The sequence below is a fragment of the Mobula hypostoma genome, chromosome 15 (assembly GCF_963921235.1).
Source record: "Mobula hypostoma chromosome 15, sMobHyp1.1, whole genome shotgun sequence".
NCBI lineage: Eukaryota > Metazoa > Chordata > Chondrichthyes > Myliobatiformes > Myliobatidae > Mobula > Mobula hypostoma.
Window position 1 is genome coordinate 76,640,271 of NC_086111.1, and position 19,362 is coordinate 76,659,632.

The window sequence follows — 19,362 nt, forward strand, 5'->3', positions numbered from 1 at the left end:
TTAGAGTCGCGAGGTAATGATGCAGCTCTATAAAACTCTGGTTAGGCCACACTTGGAGTACTGTGTCCAATTCTGGTCACCTCACTATGGGAAGGATGTGGAAGCATTGGAAAGGGTACAGAGGAGATTTACCAGGATGCTGCCTGGGTTAGAGAGTATGGATTATGATCAGAGATTAAGGAAGCTAGGGCTTTACTCTTTGGAGAGGAGGAGGATGAGAGGCGACATGATAGAGGTGTATAAGATATTAAGAGGTATAGATAGAGTGTATAGCGAGCGCCTCTTCACCATGGCACCACTGCTCAATACAAGAGGACATGGCTTCAAGGTAAGGGGTGGGAAGTTTAAGGGGGATATTAGAGGACGGGTTTTTACTCAGAGAGTGGTTGGTGCGTGGAATGCACTGCCTGAGTCAGATATACAAGTGAAGTTTAAGAGACTATTAGACAGGTATATGGAGGAATTTAAGGTGGGGGTTTATATGGGAGGCAGGGTTTGACGGTCAGCACAACATTGTGGGCTGAAGGGCCTGTACTGTGCTGTACTATTCTATGTTCTATGGTAAACTTCAGCTAATTGGGATAGCCTCTTAATTGTGCCAAATGGTGCGCCAATTAACCAGAACCTACTAAACACCAATTCACTCATGATGACATTCTGATTTTATTAATTCCACGGGATAGCTCACTGCATTCTTGAGCTCTTCACAGAACATTTTCTGTGTTAGCACATAAATCAAAGTGTTGCTGGACAGATTTATTCAGACAAATCCACAATATTTGACTCAAGTCCAATGAAAGACTAATATTATTAGAGCAAACCCCTCGTGTTCAGTTCCAGGTGTGATGAACAGCAGCAATAACTGTAGAATCTGACACCAACAGTCAGTCTTGAACTTGCAACTAGATTCACCAATTTTGATGGTTCAAAATTCAACACAATTATTTAAACTGCCTCCCATGAATTCACTGGTGTTTCTGTAAATTGGGAGACTGAATATATCCCTTCCCACAGATGGAGCAGGTGAATAACGTACCCCCAGTGTGCTCTTACCAGTGCAGAACTATACTTTTCGTCTGAGTCACAAATCCTTAGCTTTAGATAGCAACATCTCAACTGCGCCTGGGTGGTCCAGTGCACCGATTTCCGGAATATTTTCTCCACTGAACGCAAGCGTGTCCTTTGGCACAACATTTGGACTGTTAGCAGCTCCGCACTCGATTCACAGTGATAGTATATTCTTAAGCTCAGAGACTTCTGGGTAAGAACAGTGCCATTGAAAGCATTTTCAAGCATTGTCACCCTTTACCAAATGACACCAATCCAGCCACTCCTTTTGTAAGAATTCAGTAGCCAGTTCAACACAGCGAGCTTCCACAAGCAATACACTCCATGTCAACAGGCATTGAATGTGTCAACAGTCTAAGTAACCCTAATTTATTTTCTCAATCAACTTCCAAACATTGCTACACTGTCATTCAATGCCTTGACACCCCTTCCTTCCCACTCTGTTTCCTTCGTCATATGGTCTTAGCTGTCCAAAAGCTGAAACTCAGGTGCAGAACTGGGTGTGAAGAGCAGCAGCAATAATTGCAGAATTCACCATCAAGTCACTTTTGAACTTGCCTCTGTATTCAGCAACTACTGGAGTGTCTGCAGGTGATATGACTGAGTCAAAGCTTTCCCACAGTCTGAGCAGGTAACTGCATCTCCCCAGTGTGAATTGGCTGGTGTGCCAGTAGATGACCAAGTGAATCCCTTCCCACAGTCAAAGCAGGTGAACAACCCTTCCCCACTGTGAATTCCCTGATGTACTTTCAGTTTAGATGGCTTAGTGAATCGCTTCCCAAAGTCTGAGCATGTGTTAAGCCACTCCCCAGTTTGAAATGACTGATGTGCCTGTAGATCATATGATAGAATAAACCTCTTCACACAGTGAGAACTGGTGAATGGCCTCTCCCCAGTGTGAACTGACTGCTGCGTCAAGTCCAATGACCAAGGGAATCCCTTCCCACATTCTTAGCGGGTAGATGGCCTCTCCCCAGTGTGAACTCGCTGATGTACCTTGAGATTAGACGATCGAATGAATCCCTTCCCACATACGGAACAGGTGAAAGGCCTTTCCCCAGTGTGAACTCTCTGGTGTGTCTGCAGGTCATGTGATCGAGTGAATCCCTTCCCACACACTGAACAGGTGAATGGCTTCTCCCCAGTGTGAACTCGCTGGTGTGTCTTTAGGGAATACAATTGAGTGAATCCTTTCTCACACACTGAACAGGTGAACGGCCGCTCCCCAGTGTGAACTCGCTGGTGTGCCTGTAGGGAAGATAATTGAGTGAATCCCTTTCCACACACTGAACAGGTGAACGGCCTCTCTCCAGTGTGAACTCGTCGGTGGGCCTGCAGGGAAGATGACTGTGTGAATCCCTTCCCACAAATTGAACAGGTGAATGGCCTCGCCCCAGTGTGAATACGCTGGTGTGTCTGTAGGTCATGTGATCGAGTAAATCCCTTCCCACACACTGAACAGGTGAATGGCCTCTCCCCGGTGTGAACTCCCTGGTGTGCCTGTAGGCCACATAATCGAGTGAATCGCTTCCCACATTCTGAACAGGTGAACGGCCTCTCCCCAGTGTGAAGTCGCTGATGTGCCAATAACACAGAGGATCGAGTAAATCCTTTCCCACACACTGAACAGGTGAATGGCCTCTCCCCAGTGTGAATACGCTGGTGTGCCTGCAGGGAAGATAACTGAGTAAATCCCTTCTCACACACTGAACAGGTGAATGGCCTCTCACCAGTGTGAACTTGCTGGTGTGCCTGTAGGTCCCATGATCGAGTGAATCGCTTCCCACAGACTGAACAGATGAACGGCCTCTCTCCAGTATGAAGTCGCTGGTGTGCCAATAACACAGATGATCGAGTGAATCCCTTCCCACACACTGAACAGGTGAAAGGCCTCTCCCCAGTGTGAACTCGCTGGTGTCCCTGTAGGTGACGTGACCGAGTGAATCCCTTCCCACACACTGAACAGGTGAATGGCCTCTCCCTAGTGTGAACTCGCCGATGTGTCTTTAGGTGGGATGACTGAGAAAATGCCTTCCCACAGTCTGAGCAGGTGAACGGCGTCTCTACCATGTGAATTCGCTGGTGTGTCTGTAGGTGGGAGTATTGAGTGAATGCCTTCCCACAGTCCAAACAGGTGAAAGGTCTCTCCCCAGTGTGAACTGACTGGTGTGCCAATAGGTCAGATGACCAAGTAAATTGCTTCCCACAGTCTGAACAGGTGAAAGGCTTCTCCCCAGTGTGAACTCGCTGATGTATCTTTAGCTTAGATGGCGTAATGAATCCCTTCCCACAGTCTGAGCAGGTGTATGGCCACTTCCCAGTGTGAACTGACTGGTGTGCCTGTAGGTCAAATGATTGAGTGAATCCCTTCCCACAGTCTGAACAGGTGAATGGCCTCTCCCCAGTGTGAACTCGCTGGTGTACCAATAGGGGAAATGATTGAGTGAATCCCTTCCCACACACTGAACAGGTGAACGGCCTCTCCCCACTGTGAACTCGCTGATGTACCAATAGAGCAGATGATCGACTGAATCCCTTCCCACACACTGAACAGGTGAACGGCCTCTCCCCAGTGTGAACTCGCTGATGTGCTTGTAGGTGAGATAACTGAGTGAATCCTTTCCCACAGTCTGAACAAGTGAATGGCCTCTCCCCAGTGTGAACTCGCTGATGAACCAACAGGGCAGATGATCGAGTGAATCCCTTCCCACACACTGAACAAGTGAATGGCCTCTCTCGAGTATGAACTCGCTGATGTGCTAATAGGTTAGATGACAGAGTGAATCCCTTCCCACACACTGAACAGTTGAATGGCTTTTCCCCAGTGTGAACTCGCTGGTGTACCAATAGGGCAGATGATCGGTTGAATCTCTTCCCGCAGTCTGAGCAGGTGAACATCTCCCCAGTGTGAAGTGACAGGTGTGCTAATAGATCAGATGAAAAATCAATGCCTTCCTACAGTCTAAGCAGGTGAACAGTCTCTCACCAATGCGATCAGACGACCGAGTGAATCTCTTTCCACACACGGAACCGTTGAAGTCTCTGTCCTTTCTGAACTGAATGGTGTGTGTCGGGGTTGGCAGACTGAGTAAATCTCTTCCTACACACGAAGCAAGTGTACAGTCCCTCACTGACGTGAATTTTCTAATGTATCGTCAGCTTGGGTGACTGAATGAATTGCTTCCTGCAGACAGAACAGATGAACCATCTCACTGTAATAAGAACTTGCTGATGTATCTTCAGGCTGAGTGACTGAGCAGATCCTGTCCAACACAAACATCAGGTGAATGGCCTCTCTTCTCTGTGAATTCACTTGTGTTTCTGTGGCTCGCTGAGTGAGAGAACCCCACACTGAGAAAATTCAAGTGATCAAATGTCAGCGTGTTCTCAGCAACCCGCTTCCAGTGGATTTCACAGAGTTACAACATAAAACTTCACTTCAGGCACAAAGCATGTTTCCAACAGGGATGAGATACTTCTTCATTATTGGTATCTGATCACTCCATAAATATCTGGACAGAGGCATTAAAGCTCACAAACCTAATGCTGCTGTTGTGTGCGATTCCTGCACAAAAATTCTTTGTCATTTCCAACCTGTAAAAAGATTTGCAAAAGGCATCAATGGGTGAAGGACATTTCAGATGAGATAATTTTAGTCTCTATGGCGATGTCTGAATTCACACTATTACAGCGAGGTTTAATCGAAGTTTGAGAAACCACTCCTGATCTTCTAACTGGGACCGATCAGGGATCTGAACTGACCATCCAGTTCTGACTGTTTTTCTGTCCATATCAGAACGGGCCATTTCTGCCCGTCTTCAATCTGTGAAGTAGCTCAGGCTGGCTCTCTCCTTTGTATTATTTCAACTTCTGTTCATGTGCCACATAATCTTGACAATTCTGGACAATGTTTCTCACCCTCTGCATGCCACCTTGGCTGAGCAGAGGAGCACTTTTAGCAATAGACTGAGACAATTGCACTGCTCCAAAAAGCACTATATGAGGTCATTCTTACCCTCGGCCATTAGGCTCGCTAAGGAGTCAACCGGGATGTGATGCCCCCCTCCTATTAGAGGTAACTTCATTTTTATTCTTCCATACTTCTCTTCTAATATTTGTATTCTTGTATATCTGTGCACTTGTAATGTTACTGTGGCATTTTAATTTCCTTTGGGATGAATAAATTATCTGTCTATCTACAAAGAGCACATGGTATTACATTGTGGAACCTGGAGAGTTTATGATGACTCTGCGCGCTCTGCCCCACTGATGGTACTGGATGCATCAATTATGGCAATGCTAATGAATATGAAGTGGAGAGCAGTAGCATTTCCATTTGCAGTATGGCATTTTTGTGATGTGAAAGCTACGGGTGACTTGTTATCCACAATAAAGCTGTTTATATTGTTATGTATCCAAAGAGAATGGTAGAAAACATGTTCTCAACAAGATGAGGTACAAAAAAAGTGATTTTCTCAAGAACTAAATCTGTTTTAAATATTTTGTTGTCCCCCCCCCCCCATGCAACCCTTTCACATTTTCATTGACTGGAAAACTCTTCATCCAAGATTAACTCAGAAACATATTCTTGTAACACATACAAAATGTAGGAACTCAGCAGGCCAGGTAGCATCTATGTAAAAGAGTACAGCTAACGTTTCAGGCCAAGTCTCTTTTGGCAAGACTGGAGGAGTAGATTTGGAAGGTGGGGGAAGGGGAGAGAGAAACACAAGGTGAAAGGTGAAGCTTGAAGGGGAGGGATGAAGTAAAGAGCTGGGAATTTGATTGGTGAATGAGATACAGGGCTGGAGAAGGGGGTGACTGATAGAAGAGGACAGAAAGCCATGGAAGAAAGAAAAGAGGAGAGGAGCACCAGAAGGAGGCGATGGGTAGGCAAGGAGATAAAATGAGAGAGGGAAAAGGGGATGGGGAAATTGATGTTTATACCATTAGTTTGGAGAATCCCAGATGGTGTACAAGGTGTTGTTCCTCCAACTAAGTGTGGCCTCATCACGATAGTGGAGGAGGCCATGGATAGACATATTGGAAAGGGAATGGGAAATGGAATTAAAATGGGCGGCCACTGGGATATCCCACTTTTTCTGGTACTCGGTGGTCTCCCAATCTGCCTCGGGTCTCACTGATATACAGAAGGCCACACCAGGAGCACTGCACACAGTATATGACCCCAACAGACTCACAGGTGAAGTGTCACCTCACCTGGAAGGACTGTTTGGGGCCCTGAATGGTAGTGAGGGAGAAAGTGAAGGGGCAGGCGTAGCACTTGTTCGTCGACTGCACTCGTTTCTATAGATGCTGCCTAGCCTGCTGAGTTCCTTCAGTATTTTGTGGGTGTTGCTTGGATTTATCTGCAGATTTTCTTTTATTTGTGAATATATTCTTGTATCAACTTCCTAATCGTAGGGATTTAGAAAGCTGGAGGCAGGCTGTGTCTGAGAGACCCAACAGCTTTCCATTCCAATCATTTCACCTGCGTTCTCAAGCACGAATACAAGGGATTGTCACCCATGGCTGCCTCTTTACCCAGAAATCCCTCAAACGAGAGACCCGTCTATCGGACGGGCCCAGAGAGGCGCATGCGTCTCAGAGATTGCGCCAGCTGCTGCCCTCATCAGCAGACAGCTTCCCCAGGCCCTGGTACGGATCGCGGGGCTGAGAGAAGGAAAGGAGCAGGAACGTCCCGGGGTGTGGGGCCACGATGTGTCCGTAGCTCGTAACAATTGTCCCTCAGTCGCGGTTCGGATGTCGGTGCAGATGAAAAACCCGACCGGAGATTCGCTCTTACCTGCTGCTGATTCGCCAGAACCTATCGTCTACTGAGCGCATGCGCGAGAAGTGATGCGCGCAATAGCCCGGAACTGGCCGCGATTCCTGCACATGCGCACCTGATAGCGAGGGCCTGGGCCGGTTGCCGCATGCTGAAGCCCCGCAGGGCGCTCAGCGGGTTTGGCAGCATCTGTGGAAATGAGTAAACAGAATTAGAATTAGAACCTAGTTAAACTTACAACGCAAGGGAGTGAAAATCTGTGCGACATGGTAATTTAAAAGACTAATAGTCATAGTCATACTTTATTGATCCCGGGGGAAATTGGTTTTCGTTACAGTTGCACCATAAAAGCTTTATGGACTGTAACAGCTTTTATACGGACTGTAAAAGCTTTTATAGATATGTAAAAAGGAAAAGACTGGTAAAGACAAATGTAGGTCCCCTGCAGACAGAAACAGGTGAATTGATTATGGGGAGCAAGGACATGGCAGACCAATTGAATAATTACTTTGGTTCTGTCTTCACTAAGGAGGACATAAATAATCTTCCAGAAATAGTAAGGGACAGAGGGTCCAGTGAGATGGAGGAACTGAGTGAAATACATGTTAGTAGGGAAGTGGTGTTAGGTAAATTGAAGGGATTGAAGGCAGATAAATCCCCAGGGCCAGATGGTCTGCATCCTAGAGTGCTTAAGGAAGTAGCCCAAGAAATAGTGGATGCATTAGTGATAATTTTTCAAAACTCGTTAGATTCTGGACTAGTTCCTGAGGATTGGAGGGTGGCTAATGTAACCCCACTTTTTAAAAAAGGAGGGAGAGAAAAACCAGGGAATTATAGACCGGTTAGCCTAATGTCGGTGGTGGGGAAACTGCTGGAGTCAGTTATCAAGGATGTGATAACAGCACATTTGGAAAGCGGTGAAATGATCGGACAAAGTCAGCATGGATTTGTGAAAGGAAAGTCATGTCTGACGAATCTCATAGAATTTTTTGAGGATGTAACTAGTAGAGTGGATAGGGGAGAACCAGTGGATGTGGTATATTTGGGTTTTAAAAAGGCTTTTGACAAGGTCCCACACAGGAGATTAGTGTGGAAACTTAAAGCAAACGGTATTGGGGGTAAGGTATTGGTGTGGGTGGAGAATTGGTTAGCAGACAGGAAGCAAAGAGTGGGAATAAACGGGACCTTTTCAGAATGGCAGGCGGTGACTAGTGGGGTACCGCAAGGCTAAGTGCTGGGACCCCAGTTGTTTACAATATATATTAATGACTTGGATGAGGGAATTAAATGCAGCATCTCCAAGTTTGCGGATGACACGAAGCTGGTTGGCAGTGTTAGCTGTGAGGAGGATGCTAAGAGGATGCAGAGTGACTTGGATAGGTTGGGTGAGTGGGCAAATTCATGGCAGATGCAATTTAATGTGGATAAATGTGAAGTTATCCACTTTGGTGGCAAAAATAGGAAAACAGATTATTATCTGAATGGTGGCCGATTAGGAAAAGGGGAGGTGCAATGAGACCTGGGTGTCATTATACACCAGTCATTGAAAGTGGGCGTGCAGGTACAGCAGGCAGTGAAAAAGGCGAATGGTATGCTGGCATTTATAGCGAGAGGATTCGAGTACAGGAGCAGGGAGGTACTACTGCAGTTGTACAAGGCCTTGGTGAGACCGCACCTGGAGTATTGTTTGCAGTTTTGGTCCCCTAATCTGAGGAAAGACATCTTTGCCACAGAGGGAGTACAAAGAAGGTTCACCAGATTGATTCCTGGGATGGCAGGACTTTCATATGAAGAAAGACTGGATGAACTGGGCTTGTACTCGTTGGAATTTAGAAGATTGAGGGGGGACCTGATTGAAACGTATAAGATCCTAAAGGAATTGGACAGGCTAGATGCAGGAAGATTGTTCCCGATGTTGGGGAAGTCCAGAACGAGGGGTCACAGTTTGAGGATAGAGGAGAAGCCTTTTAGGACCGAGATTAGGAAAAACTTCTTCACACAGAGTGGTGAATCTGTGGAATTCTCTGCCACAGGAAACTGTTGAGGCCAGTTCATTGGCTATGTTTAAGAGGGAGTTAGATATGGCCCTTGTGGCTACAGGGGTCAGGGGGTATGCAGGGAAGGCTGGGGCGGGGTTCTGAGTTGGATGATCAGCCATGATCATAATAAATGGCGGTGCAGGCTCGAAGGGCCGAATGGCCTACTCCTGCACCTATTTTCTATGTTTCTATAAATAATTAAATAGTAATAAAACCATAAATAGTTAAATAGTGTTACGTACCCTGTAACTGGGTTGCCAAACCAGCAGAAATGGATCACTCAGTTGGAGTCTGGATTACTAGAACTAAGAAAGTTTTATTAAAGAAACAAGCAACACAGTAATCGAAAGGATAATAAATGCAACAGTTCAGCAATGATAAACACACATGTGCACAGAATTAAGATAACAGCATCAATCAAGCTCTATCGTTGTCTAGGGGTAAATGACCAATTTCAAAGTGACACAAAGTTCAGTCCAATTTAGTTCAGTTCGCAGTAATCGTTGCGTGGCGATGGACAACGTGGGGGGAGAGAGAGAGAGAACGACTGATCATTCAGACACGGCTCCACTCACAGACCGGCGATATCGCTCACAAGCAGCTTTCGGGCGGGTCCTTTGTGATGTCACCTGAGGTCACCGACTGTGACCCCTCCTCCAGATGCGGTCGATCCTCTGCAGTGAACCCGGCACCCAAGCAAGGGCGGACACACACCGGGTTCCCGCTGATCATACCTTTCCACCCTGTGCGTTGTCCGATACTGCCCACCGACTCGTGAGAGGCGCACCGCTTCCAGGGTCTCGTTACCGCGGGTGTCGTGTGTCCCTGCCTTAGCGAACCGGTCCCTTTTTATCCCCCTGCTGGGGTATCGCCTGTCCATCACTTCAAACAGTTCAGGGTTCAAAGGGGGAGCCGCTCCAGACAGCTCTCTCTCTCCCATCCCTTCACTACACATCTCCAGATCGCCTGTCCATCACTTCAAACAGTTCAGGGTTCAAAGCGGGAGCCGCTCTGGACAATAACCAGACTGATGGCTCCTTCATTAACATCTCCAAATGCTGCTTCATTGTTCCTTATCTCTCCCTCCCCTGAGGACAGGTGGCAGACCAACTGCTGATGCCACTGGTGCAAGCCCAGGCCAGCAAACATCTTAATTTATGTGTATTCTCGTCACAATAGTAATATGTAGATTATGCCAGGAAATAAGTCCAGGACCAGCCTATTGGCTCAGGGTGTCTGACCCTCCAAGGGAGGAGTTGTAAAGTTTGATGGCCACAGGCAGGAATGACTTCCTATGACACTCTGTGTTGCATCTCGGTGGAATGAGTCTCTGGCTGAATGTACTCCTGTGCCCAAGCAGTACATTATGTAGTGGATGAGAGACATTGTCTAAGATGGCATGCAACTTGGACAGCATCCTCTTTTCAGACACCACCGTCAGAGAGTCCAGTTCCATCCCCACAACATCACTGGCCTTACAAATGAGTTTGTTGATTCTGTTAGTGTCTGCTACATTCAGTCTGCTGCCCCAGCACACAACAGCAAACATGATCGCACTGGCCACCACAGACTCGTAGAACATCCTCAGCATCGTCCGGCAGATGTTAAAGGACCTCAGTCTCCTCAGGAAATAGAGACGGCTCTGACCCTCCTTGTAGACAGCCTCAGTGTTCTTTGACCAGTCCAGTTTATTGTCAATTCGTATCCCCGGGTATTTGTAATCCTCCACCATGTCCACACTGACCCCCTGGATGGAAACAGGGGTAACTGGTGCCTTAGCTCTCCTCAGGTCTACCACCAGCTCCTTAGTCTTGTAGAAAGAAGCTGTTGGCCCTGGCTTTAATGCTGCGGTACTGTTTGCCAGACGGAAGCAGCCGAAACAACTTATGGTTGGGTGACTGGTGTCCCCGATGATCTTCCAGGCCTTCTTTCTGCACCTGCTGCTATAAATGTCCTCAGGGAAGTTCACATCCACAGATGCGATGGGCTGTTCGTATCACTCTCTGCAGTAGCCAGCGATCCAGGTTGGTGCAGTTCCCAAACCAGGCAGTGATACAGCTAGTCAATAGACAATAGACAAAAGGTTCAGAAGTAGACCATTCGGCCCTTCGAGCCTGCACCGCCATTCTGAGATCATGGCTGATCATCTACTATCAATACCCGGTTCCTGCCTTGTCCCCATAACCCTTGATTCCCCTATCCATAAGATACCTATCTAGCTCCTTCTTGAAAGCATCCAGAGAATTGGCCTCCACTGCCTTCTGAGGCAGCGCGTTCCACACCTCCACAACTCTCTGGGAGAAGAAGTTCCTCCTCAACTCTGTCCTAAATGACCTACCCCTTATTCTTAAACCATGCCCTCTGGTACTGGACTCTCCCAGCATCGGGAACATATTTCCTGCTTCTATCTTGTCCAATCCCTTAATAATCTTATATGTCTCAATCAGATCCCCCCTCAATCTCCTTAACTCTCTAACCTCTCTGCGTAAGACAGTCCGGACATCCTAGGAATTAACCTAGTGAACCTACGCTGCACCTCCTCCACAGCAGGATGTCCTTCCTTAACCCTGGAGACCAAAACTGCACACAATACTCCAGGTGTGGTCTCACCAGGGCCCTGTAGAAATGCAAAAGGATTTCCTTGCTCTTGTACTCAATTCCCTTTGTAATAAAGGCCAACATTCCATTAGCCTTCTTCACTGCCTGCTGCACTTGCTCATTCACCTTCAGAGACTGATGAACAAGTACTCCTAGATCTCTTTGTATTTCTCCCTTACCTAACTCCACACTGTTCAAATAATAATCTGCCTTCCTGTTCTTGCTCCTAAAGTGAATAATCTCACACTTATTCACATTAAATGCCATCTGCTAAGTTTCTGCCCACTCACACAGCCTATCCAATTCACCTTGAATTCTCCTAACACCCTCATCACATGTCACACTGCTACCCAGCTTAGTATCATCAGCAAACTTGCTGATGCTATTCACAATGCCTTCCTCTAAATCATTGACGTAAATCGTAAACAGCTGTGGTCCCAATACCGAGCCCTGTGGCACCCCACTAGTCACCACCTGCCATTCCGAGAAACACCCATTCACTGCTACCCTTTGCTTTCTATCTGCCAACCAGTTTTCTATCCATGTCAATATCCTCCCCCCAATGCCATGAGCTCTGATTTTACCCACCAATTTCCTATGTGGTACCTTATCGAATGCCTTCTGAAAGTCAAGGTACACCACGTCCACTGGATCTCCCGCGTCTATCTTCCTGGTTACATCCTTGAAAAATTCCAATAGATTAGTCAAGCGTGATTTGCCCTTGGTAAATGCATGCTGGCTCGGCCCAATCCTATCACTGCTATCAAGATATGCCGCTATTTCATCTTTAATAATGGACTCTAGCATCTTCCCCACTACTGATGTCAGGCTAACAGGGCAATAGTTCTCTGTTTTCTCCCTCCCTCCTTTCTTAAAAAGTGGGATAACATTAGCCATTCGCCAATCCTCAGGAACTGATCCTGAATCTAAGGAACATTGGAAAATGATCACCAATGCATCCACAATTTCCAGAGCCACCTCATTTAGTACCCTAGGATGCAGACCATCTGGACCCGGGGATTTGTTAGCCTTCAGTCCCATCAGTCTACTCATCACAATTTCCTTCCTAATGTCAATCTGTTTCAGTTCCTCTGTTACCCTATGTCCTTGGCCCATCCATACATCTGGGAGATGCTTGTGTCTTCCCTAGTGAAGACAGATCCGAAGTACTTATTAAATTCGTCTGCCATTTCTCTGTTTCCCATAATAATTTCTCCCAATTCATTCTTCAAGGGCCCAACATTGTTCTTAACTATCTTCCTTCTCTTCACATACCTAAAAAAACTTTTGCTATCCTCCTTTATTTTCCTAGCTAGCTTGCGTTCATACCTCATTTTTTCTCTCTGTATTGCCTTTTTAGTCAGTATGCTGTCAGTGGTGCCCCTGTAGAAGGTCTTGAGGATCTGGGGGTCCATGTCAAACTTCTTCAGTCGCTGAGGTGAAAGAGACGCTGGTGTGCTTTTTTGCCACAAAGCCGGTGGTGTGTACAGTCCAGGTGAGATAATCGGTGATGTGTATACCGAGGAACTTGAGATTACTCACCCTCTTAACTGCAGACCCATTGATGTTGATCGGGGCAAGCCTGTCTCCGTTCCTCCTGTAGTCCACAATCAGCTCTTTTTGCTTTTTGGACATCGTTATCTTGGCACCACTGTGTCAGGGTGTTAACCTCTCCTCTGTAGGCTGTCTCATCACTGCTAGGAATAAGACCGCTCAATGTCATGTCATCTGCGAATTTGATCAGCAGATTGGAGCTATATGTGGGTGTAAAGGGACTAAACCCGTGTTGAGGGGCAGAGGTGAGGGAGCCTATCCTGACCACCTGTTGGCAATACAATAGGAAGTCTAAGATCCAGCTGCACAAGGTGTGCAGGCCGAAGTCTCTGAGCTTCCTGTCAAGTCCAGGGGGAATTATGGTGTTGAATGCTGAACTGTAGTCCAGGAACAATATTCTAACGTATGCATTCCTCTTCTCCAGGTGAGTGAGGACGGTGTGTAGTGCTGTGGCTATGGCGTTTCGGTAGACTGGTTCCTTCGGTAGGTGAATTGTAGGGGGTCCAGTGTGGGTGGTAGCATGCTGCAGATGTAGTCTTTAACCAGCCTCTCAAAGCGTTTGCTTATAACTGAAGTGAGTGTGACAGGGCGCCAGTCGTTCGGGCATGCTACCTTGGTTTTCTTACGTACAGGGACAATGATAGACAATTTGAAATAGGAGAGCACTGCACTCTGGGAGAGGGAGAGATTAAAAATGTCCATAAACACACCAGCCAGCTGTTCGGCACACACTTTGAGGACGTGCCCTCGGATGTGGCTGTTGACATGTTAGTATGTTGTACATACCTCAGGCTCGAAGATGACCAAGATGCAAGTCTCTTCGGCGGCTCTGGGGGGTTCAGTCCTATCGACCTTGAACTGAGCGTAAAAAACATTTAGCTCATCTGGTAGCGAGGTGGCAACGTTGGCTGCACTTCCACGACGGCGCGCAGTCCTCGCCATACGCTGCTTGTGTTACTGTCGCAGAGTTGTGACTGGATTTTGTCCCTGTGTTGCCATTTTGCCAGCTTGATGGCTCTACGTAAATCATAGTGGAACCCCTGAGCTCCTGTTGCTCTCTGGAGGTGAAGGGGTTATCCCTCGCGCTGAGAGCAACACACACACAGTTATTTACCCAAGGCTTCTGGTTCGGATAGACCCAGACCTATTTTTGGGGAACAATAGCTTCAGTGCGCTTCTGAGTGAAGCTTGTGATCACCTCCGTGTATTTGGAGATGTTCTTGACTCAAAATACCTCCCAAGTGATGCTATCAAAGCAGTGGTAACATTGAGTCTGATTGGCTGGACCAGCAGTGGATGGTTTTCTCTGTGGCTGCTTCCTGTTTGAGTTTCTTCCTGTAGGTGGGCAGGAACCAGATGGAGGAATGGTCAGACTTCCCAAACGGAGGACGGAGAAATGCTTTGTAAGTGTTATGGAAGAGACAGTAGCAGTGGTCGAGTATGCTTCCTCCCCGTGTGCTCACCTCGACGTGTTGGCATAACTTCAGGTAAGCTCTGGTCAGCGAAACCTGTTTAAAGTCTCCAGCGGTGGTAAAAGCAGCCTCTGGGTGTGTGGTCTCATGGAAATTGATAGCTTTGCAAAGTTCATTGAGAGCCAGGATGGCATTAGCCTGAGGTGGGATATACACAGCTGTAATAATAACAGGCATGAATTCTCTAGGCAGCCAGAGAGCTCGACGTAGCAGCATAAGACAGTCCAGATCCGTGAAGCAAAAGGTTTTGAGGGTGTGCACGCTAACTGGGTCGCAGTGGGAACATACTTCCCACCTTTACATTTCGAACAGTGACTTTTCTTCGGATTGAAAGTGAAGGGAGAAGACGTCGGAATCAGGGGGTTGGGGTGAGGGATAGCTAAGATGTGATAAGTGAAGCCAGCTGGGTGGGAAAAGGGCTGGAGATGAAGAAATGTAATGGGGGAGGAGAGTGGGCCATGGGAGGAAGGAAAGAAGGAGGAAACTCAGGGGGATGTGAGAGGCAGGTGAGGAGAGATAGGAGGCCGGAGAGATTTGTAAACCACAATGTAACGTTTACATGGATTTCTGCCACTGTAACAACATTACTCTCACTGCTGCACCCCAAGTGGCCAGGAGGTTCAAACACGTCTTGATGCTTACATATGCTTCGTGCTCCAGTAAAGTGCAGTGATTTACTTTGGAAGTACAAATTTGAAGGCAGGGTACGGAGTTAATGACAGGATTTTTAGCCACGTGGAGGAACAGAGGAATATTAGGGTTCACATCAGATATCCCTTTAAGTTTCCACGCAAGTTGATAGGGTGGTTCAAAAGACATGCGGGGTGTTTGCTTTCATTACTCAGGGACTGAAGAAATAACAACAGGATAGACAAAGGAAAATTGGTTGATACTGTGTACTTCGAGTTACTGAAGGCCTTTGACAAGGTGCCAATCATGAGGCTGCTTAACAAGCAGGAAAGGTTCCAACATGGATAGAGCAGGGGCTGGTGGGCAGAAGGCAAAGAGTGAGAATAAAGGGAGCCTTTTCTGGTTGGCTGCCAGAGACTAGTGGTATTCCACAGGGGTCTGTATTAGCTCTGATTATTTTTTACCTTATACATCAATGATTTGGATGATGGAATTGATGAGTTTGTTGCAAAGTTTGCAGATGATACAAAAATAGTTGAAGGGACAGGTAGTTTTAGGATTAGGGTTAATTTGCTAAGATAGGAGCACAAATCTGCTCACAATACTCCCACTGCTTTATGAAGTCTCAACATTACATTCATGTTTTTATGTTCTAGTTCTCTTGAAATGAATGGTCACATTGAACGCTCAACTTCCTAACTGGAAGACCGTAGTCTGTGCAGATTGGTGATAACATCTCCTCCTCCTCGATGATGGTCAACACTGGTGCACCTCAGGTGTGTGTGGTTAGCACACTTCTCTACTCTCTATATACCCATGGCTAGGTATAGCTCAAATTCTATCTATAACTTTGCTGACGATACAACCATTGTTGGTAGAATCTCAGGTGGTGATGAGAAGGCGTACAGGAGTGAGTTATACCAACTAGTGGAGTGGTGCTGCAGCAACAACCTGACACTCAATAAGACGAAAGAGCTGATTATGGACTTCCAGAAGGGTAAGACGAAGGAACACATATCAATCCTCGTAGAGGGATCAGAAGTGGAGAGAGTGAGCAGTTTCAAGTTACTGGGTGTCAAGGTCTCGGAGGATCTAACCTGGTCCCAACATATTGATGCAGTTATAAAGAAGGCAAGACAGTGGCCATACTTTGTTAGGAGTTTGAAGAGATTTGGTATGTCAACAAATACACTCAAAAACTTCTATAGATGTACCTTGGAGAGCATTTTGACAGGCTGCATCACTGTCTGGTATGGGGGTGGGGGGCTACTGAACAGGACCAAAAGAAGCTGCAGAGGGTTGTAAATTTAGTCAACTCCATCTTGGATACTAGCCTACAAAGTACCCAGGACATCTTCAAGGAGCGGTGTCTCAGAAAGGCAGCGTCCAGTACTAAGGACCTCCACCGCCCAGGGCATGCCTTTTTCTCACTGTTACCATCAGGTAGGAGATACAGAAGCCTGAAGGCACACACTCAGTGATTCAGGAACAGCTTCTTCCCCTCTGCCATCCAATTCCTAAATGGACATTGAACCCTTGGACACTACCTCACTTCTTAAATATATATTATTTCTTTTTTTTGCACTATTTTTAATCTAATCAATATATGTATACTGTAATTAATAGCTTTACTCAATATTATTTTTTTCTTCTATATTTTGTATTGCATTGAACTGCTGCTGCTAAGTTAACAAATTTCATGACACATGCCGGTGATAATAAACCTGATTCTGATTCTGACATCACATTTGCTATCCTCAACATTAATTCACCCTGCAAATTTTCTGTTTTCTCTCCATTTAGAAAATAGTCAGTGCTTTTATTTCTTCTACCAAAGGGCATGACCCCACACTACATTCCATCTGCTGCTACTTTGCTGATTCTCCTAATTTGTTTGTCCTTCTGTAGCCGCTCTACTTCCTCAAAACTCTATTAGAAACTCCAAGAACACAATATCAACTGATTTTCCTTTGTCTATCTTGCTTGTTATTTCTTCAATCGCTGAGTAATGAAAGCCAACACCCCATACGCCTTCATTTCAACCCTATCAACTTGCATAGAAATTTAGAGGGATCTATGGATCTGGATTCTAAAATCCCTCTGTTCCTCCATACTGCTAAAAACCATGTCATTGACTCTACTCTGCCTTCAAATTTACATTGAAAACTGGGAAAAATATTCTCCAATTAGTTAGCTAATCCTCTATATGTGCCAGACATGCGTTGATACAGTTTAAAGTAGTGCTCAGGGCTCATATATCCAAGGATAAATTAGCTCGTTATTACTCTCATATAAATCCTATATGCAATAGATGTCACTCTGAGATAGTTTCTTTAACTCATATGTTTTGGTCATGTCCTTTTTTAAAAAAATACTGGAACGATATTTTTGATATTATTTCAACTGTTCTGAATATTGATTTACAACCTCACCCTATTACCGCAAGTTTTGGGCTACCAATGATAGAACCAAATCATTTAACCTCTTCAGCTCGTCGGATGATTGCATTTCTTACATTGATGGCTAGAAGATCCATTTTGCTGAATTGGAAAGAGATCAATCCTCCCACCACAATTCATTGGTTCTCTCAAACTATGTTCTGTTTAAACTTACAAAAAAATTAGAAGTGTTATTTATGACCCCTCTATTAAATTCGAAAAGACTTGGAGGCCATTTATTCAACACTTCCATATGATGTAATTTGACCTTTTCCAAACCTATTCTATTTCTTTTTAATATATGTCGAGAGGAGCGGAGTCAAAGACACTAATGGTTCTTTTTTTTAATGTTACACAACAGCCCATGTTTTTCTTTCTTTAGTTTAGTTGGTTAGTATTATTTAGGTTAGCTTTTCTTTTGGGGTATATATTTTTTCCTTTTTCATGTTTTTTTGTATATTATATTTGTATCCTGTACAATTGGAAGGTTTAATACCCATGTGTCGACTGGGTTTATATTTAAATATGTTAACTACAGCAATGTAATCCCAGAAACTTCGTATTAATGCTACGAACGATAGAAACCATAGAAAAACTACAACACAGAAACAGGCCTTTGGCCCTTCTTGGCTGTGCCGAACCATTTTCTGCCTAGTCCCACTGACCCGCACACGGACCATATCCCTCCATACACCTCCCATCCATGTATCTATCCAATTTATTCTTAAATGTTAAAAAAGAATCCGCACTTACCACCTCGTCTGGCAGCTCATTCCGTACTCCCACCACTCTCTGTATGAAGAAGTCCCCCCTAATGTTCCCTTTAAACTTTTTTCCCCCTCACCCTTAACCCATGTCCTCTGGTTTTTTTCTCCTCTTGCCTCAGTGGAAAAAGCCTGCTTGCATTCACTCTATCTATACCCATCATAATTTTATATACCTCTATCAAATCTCCCCTCAGTCTTCTACGCTCCAGGGAATAAAGTCCTAACCTATTCAACCTTTCTCTGTAACTGAGTTTCTCAAGTCCCGGCAACATCCTTGTAAACCTTCTCTGCACTCTTTCAACCTTATTTATATCCTTCCTGTAATTTGGTGACCAAAACTGAACACGATACTCCAGATTCAGCCTCACCAATGCCTTATACAACCTCATCATAACAAACCAGCTCTTATACTCAATACTTTGATTAATAAAGGCCAATGTACCAAAAGCTCTCTTTATGACCCTATCTACCTGTGACGCCACTTTTAGGGAATTTTGTATCTGTATTCCCAGATCCCTCTGTTCTACTGCACTCCTCAGTGCCTTACCATTTACCCTGTATGTTCTGCCTTGGTTTGTCCTTCCAACGTGCAATACCTCACACTTGTCTGCCATTTTTCAGCTCATTTTTCCAGCTGGTCCAAGTCCCTCTGCAGGCTCTGAAAACCTTCCTCACTGTCTACTACACCTCCAATCTTTGTATCATCAGCAAATTTGCTGATCCAATTTACCACATTATCATCCAGATCATTGATATAGATGACAAATAACAATGGTCCCAGCACTGATCCCTGTGGCACACCACTAGTCACAGGCCTCCACTCAGAGAAGCAATTCTCTACTACCACTCTTTGGCTTCTTCCATTGAGCCAATGTCTAATCCAATTTACCACCTCTCCATGTATACCTAGCGACTGAATTTTCCTAACTAACCTCCCATGCGGGACCTTGTCAAAGGCCTTACTGAAGTCCATGTAGACAATATCCATTGCCTTCGCTTCATCCACTT

The 19,362-nt window shown here is 45.6% G+C and overlaps 1 protein-coding gene across 1 annotated transcript in view; it reads right to left on the minus strand.

Moving 5' to 3' along the window:
• Positions 1 to 357: 357 nt before the first annotated feature.
• The window catches only part of LOC134357007 (gastrula zinc finger protein XlCGF26.1-like), a 107,337-nt gene continuing 88,332 nt past the window's right edge, over positions 358 to 19,362 (minus strand). Inside the window, exons 2-4 of the mRNA XM_063068310.1 lie at positions 9,138 to 9,200; positions 6,875 to 7,045; positions 358 to 4,662 (exon numbers count right to left, since the gene is read on the minus strand). Coding sequence (XP_062924380.1) covers positions 2,020 to 3,966 — 1,947 coding nt within the window. The 5' untranslated portion in view covers positions 3,967 to 4,662; positions 6,875 to 7,045; positions 9,138 to 9,200 and the 3' untranslated portion in view covers positions 358 to 2,019. The remainder of the gene's footprint in view (positions 4,663 to 6,874; positions 7,046 to 9,137; positions 9,201 to 19,362) is intronic.